General features: G+C 37.7%; 1 protein-coding gene across 1 annotated transcript; it reads left to right on the top strand.

Moving 5' to 3' along the window:
* Positions 1-326: 326 nt before the first annotated feature.
* Positions 327-4,056, top strand: LOC142523828 (uncharacterized). The gene is made up of 4 exons (XM_075627560.1): positions 327-1,283; positions 1,385-1,504; positions 1,804-2,932; positions 3,710-4,056. The coding sequence occupies exons 1-4, from the start codon at positions 327-329 to the stop codon at positions 4,054-4,056; spliced, it is 2,553 nt and encodes an 850-aa protein (XP_075483675.1).
* Positions 4,057-4,883: the final 827 nt, after the last annotated feature.

Below are 4,883 nucleotides of genomic sequence, written 5' to 3'. Positions count from 1 at the left end.
ATCGAGATAGAATGAGCTGTACTGTGTTTATGCTAGTGAAAGCTGCTCGCATTTGGTGGGAAGTTACTAAAGTGACAGTCAATGTTCGCGAGTTAAAATGGGAAGAGTTCAAAGAGTTATTCTATGACAAATAATTTTCAAGAGAAGTTAGAGCTAAGAAGGTGAAGGAATTTCTTGAATTGAAGCAAGATGCTATGTCCGTCGCAGAGTAAACTTTGAAATTTGAAGAAGGCTGTATTTTTGTCCCATTTATTGCTGAAAATGATAAAGACAAAGGAGAACATTTCCTTCGTGGATTGAAATCGGAAATTAGAAGGGATGTTCACATGGCAAAAGCGATCACCTATCAAGACATCGTTGAGCGAGCCCTACTTGCCGAGCATGACGAACAAGATATTGAAAAAGAGTGGCAGTTAAGAAGGCAATCTTTTCAAGCGAGAGGGCAAGGGACAAGTACTAGTACTCGAGGTGGTTACAAAGGAAAAGGCAAGATGGAACAACGCAATAAACCTTCGGCGCCTTCTTCAGAGATGGAGCGACCGTTATGTCCTAAGTGTGGCAAGCCACACAAAGGTGAGTGTTTAGTTGGGAGTGGCCGATGTTATCGATGCAAGGAAATGGGACATATAGCACAAAAGTGTCCTCTCTCCTATGATAAAGGGAAGGTTCAAGGAAGGATTTTCACAATGACAAAAGAGGGTGCCAATCCTGATTCTTCAGTCATATCAGGTAATATTCTAATATCTGGCAAGGAAGCACTTATGTTGATTGATACTGGTGCGACTCATTCCTTTATGTCTGAAGTATTTATGCACTCTTTATCTCGCGAACCTACTGTCATGTCGTTACATTTTAATATTATGTTGCTCTCTCGTGATGAGATTTGTCCTACTAGTATCCTTAAGGCATGTCCGGTACAAATAGGTTCGAGATTGTTGTATGCTGACATTATTGTGATTTTGATGGTTGTTTTTGATGTTATATTGGGTATGGATTGGTTATCTGTTTATCGTTCAGTAATTGATTGTGTGGAAAAGACCGTGAAATTTTTAATTGATGACCATGAGAATAATGAAATTGTTGGTCTAGGCTCATCGATAAGTACTCCCATTATTTCTTGCTTGCAAGCTATTAAATTGTTGAATAAGGGATGTACTAGTTTTCTGGCTTTAGTATCGGATGTGAATAAGGACAGTAATGTTCAATTACAGAATATTGAAGTGGTTCAGGAATATCCTGATATATTTGCTGATGATGTGCCTGGGTTACCTCCAGATCGAGAGGTAGAGTTTGTTATTGAATTGAGTCCAGAACAGCCCCAATTTCTAAAGCTCCGTACAGAATGGCTCCAACTGAGATGAAGGAATTGAAGAATCAATTACAGGAGCTATTAGATAAAGGATTCATTCATCCTAGTTCCTCGCCATGGGGAGCTCCGGTTTTGTTCGAGAAAAAGAAAGATGGATCATTGAGGTTATGCATTGATTACCGCGAACTCAACAAGGTAACTATTAAAAATAAATATCCTTTACCTCGAATCAACGATCTTTTTGATCAATTGCAAGGGGCCACCGTGTTTTGAAAATCGATCTTCGATCTGGATATCATCAATTGAAAGTAAAAACGGAGGACATACCCAAGACTGCTTTTAGAACGAGGTATGGCCATTATGAATTTTTGGTGATGTCGTTTGGATTAACTAATGCTCCTTCAGTGTTTATGGATTTGATTAATCGTGTCTTTAATCCGTATTTGGATGCTATTGTGATTGTATTTATTGACGACATTTTAATATATTCTAAGACACGAGAACTTCACAGTGAGCATTTAAGGATCGTGTTACAGACATTGAGGGAGAAGCAATTATATGCGAAATTAAAGAAATGTGAGTTTTGGTTAGAGCAAGTGGCGTTTTTGAACCATATTGTATCGAAAGAAGTAATAGTAGTCGATCCATCCAAGATTGAATCTATTAAGCAATGGTCCATTCCAAAGACAGTTTCAGAGGTACGGAGTTTTCTTGGTTTGGCAGGGTATTACAGACGTTTCATAGCGGATTTCTCAAAAATAGCATTGCCATTGACGAGCTTGACACGAAAAGCTATCAAATTTGAATGGAGCATAGAATGCCAACAAGCTTTCCAAACTTTGAAAGATAAGTTAACTTCTGCCCCTGTATTAGTACTTCCTTGTGGTACTGAGGATTTTGTTGTGTATACAGATGCTTCAAAGCAGGGGTTAGGTGTTGTGTTGATGCAACGTGGGAAAGTGATTGATTATGCTTCTCGACACCTAAAAGAATACGAGAAGAATTATCCCACGCATGATTCGGAGTTGGCAGCTGTGGTATTCGCATTAAATATTTGGCGGCACTATTTATACGGTGAGAAATGTGAAATTTTTACAGATCATAAAAGTTTGAGTTATTTATTTTCGCATAAACAATTGAATATGAGGCAGCGGAGGTGGTTGGAACTAGTAAACGACTATGATTGCACCATTAGCTATCATCCCGGAAAAGCAAATGTGGTTGCGGATGCTTTAAGTCGTAAATGCAGTTATTTATTGGGTTCCATGATTCAGAAACCGTTGTTACTTGATTTGCAAAGAAATGAAATACCTCTGGTATCTCCAGGTATAGTAAGTCAATTATCTGCATTAGTTCTTCGCTCTACTTTGATCGATCGAATTTTAAGGGAACAAAAATTGGATATTCAATTATTAGAGTTGAAGAATAATAGTGATTTGACAGGAGTTTCTGAGTTTTGTTTGAACAGTGATGGGTTGTTGACCTTTCGAGGTAGGATATGTGTTCGTATGGGTAATGATATTCGAAAGGATGTTCTTATTGAAGCTCATACAGTGCCATATTCAGTTCATCCTGGCAGTACAAAAATGTATCAAGATCTTCGACGTCTTTATTGTTGGCCAGGTATGAAGAAAGATATCATGTTATTTATTTCTGAATGTCTAACCTGTCAGCATGTTAAGATTTAGCATCAAAGACCTGCTGGAACTTTGTTATCTCTCCCAATACCTCAATGGAAGTTGGAACACATCACCATGGACTTCGTAACGGGACTTCCAAGAACACCAAAGGGTTACAACTCCATATGGGTGATTGTTGACAGGTTAACCAAGTCGGCTCATTTTCTCCCAGTCAAGAACGTTTACAATGAACCAGTATGCTGAGGTCTATGTAGCTGAGATTGTAAGACTTCATGGAATCCCTGTGTCAATTGTATCTGATCGTGACCCAAGTTTACTTCTGAATTCTGGAAGAGTTTGCACAGAGCCTTAGGCACCAAGTTGGCCTTTAGCACAGCATAACATCCTCAAAGCGACGGGCAATCCGAAAGAGTAATCCAAATTCTTGAAGATATGTTACGAGCTTGCATGATTGATTTCCCGGGGAGTTGGGATTCTAAGTTGCCTTTAGTGGAATTCACGTATAATAACAGCTATCAGTCTTCAATAGGCATGGCAACCTACGAAGCTTTATATTGAAGAAAATGCCGATCTCTTTTGTATTGGGAAAAAGTAGGTGAAAGGAAGATTTTGGGCCCGGAGTTAGTTCAACAAACAGCAAATGTTGTGGCATTGATACAAGAAAGAATAAGGACAGCTCAGTCTCGACAGAAGAGTTATGCCGATGTTCGACGATGACCTTTAGCATTCGAGGTTGGTGATCATGTATTTATTAAGATAGCTCCTCTCAAGGGAGTTATGCGATTTGGCAAGAAAGGTAAGTTAAGTCCTCGATATATTGGGCCATTTGAGATTCTTGACAAGATTGGAGACCGAGCCTATCGTCTTGCTTTACCACCTGACTTGGATCGAGTTCATAATTTCTTCCATGTTTCCATGCTACGTAAGTACCTTTCTAATCCATCTCATGTTATTCAGTACGAATCATTGGATCTTTTACCTAACTTGAGCTACGAGGAAATGCCGGTTCAAATTCTTGATCGCAAAGCTAAAGTGTTGAGAAACAAAGAAATTGGCCTTGTCAAAGTTATTTGGAGGAATCAAGTTGTAGAACCCGTAAGTCAGTAGACGTATAAGCCATGCATAATTCTAGATTTTTAAATTTAATTGACTTCATTGCATGATTATTTTAAATGCATTTGTTTGAAGTTGATTGTAGAACCCGTAAATCAGTAGACGTATAAGCCATGCATAATTCTAGATTTTTAAATTTAATTGACTTCATTGCATAATTATTTTAAATGCATTTATTTGAAGTTAATTATTTCATTATTTCAGTTCAGTAGATTGATTTTTAGCATTTCAGTATTTTCAGTGAGGCCGGACCGGAGTTGGAGTTTTGAGATAGAATTTAAGATTCGAGAAATATTTCCAGAAGTTAATTTAGCTAGTAACTAAGTTCATTTAAGTTAGAAAGGAAGGTTTGAAGATTTAATTTAATTATTTGAGGTGATTAAGAAATGAACTCATTTAAGTTATTAAATTAAGGGGTTAGCTCACTAAATTATTTAAAGGATTAGTAAGGCTTTCAAGGATTATTAGTTGACTAGATAATCAACATTTCCCTTTATTTTATCATGCATTTTTCGGCCACCCTTAGTGCTAGAAGATTCATTTTCCAACTCACCAACTTTGACCAATTCTTTGCATGTAATTAGTAGAATAATTCTAGGATTTTTGGGAGCACAATTTAATTAAATAAATGGACATATCCTAGTCTAGAATCAAGCTAAATTTCGGCCACCACCTCCTAGAAGCATCCACCAACTCATTTGATATCAATTCAAAATTCAAATTCAAAAGGGGAGTGGACTTGGTCTTGATATGATCCTATTTTTGTGCACCCTTCTCCTCACCTTCATAACCATCACTCCCCCCTCCACCTCCACCGAAAA

Source organism: Primulina tabacum, chromosome 14 (assembly GCF_025594145.1).
Source record: "Primulina tabacum isolate GXHZ01 chromosome 14, ASM2559414v2, whole genome shotgun sequence".
Classification (NCBI taxonomy): Eukaryota; Viridiplantae; Streptophyta; class Magnoliopsida; order Lamiales; family Gesneriaceae; genus Primulina; species Primulina tabacum.
This window is presented reverse-complemented; position numbering and strand designations above follow the sequence as displayed.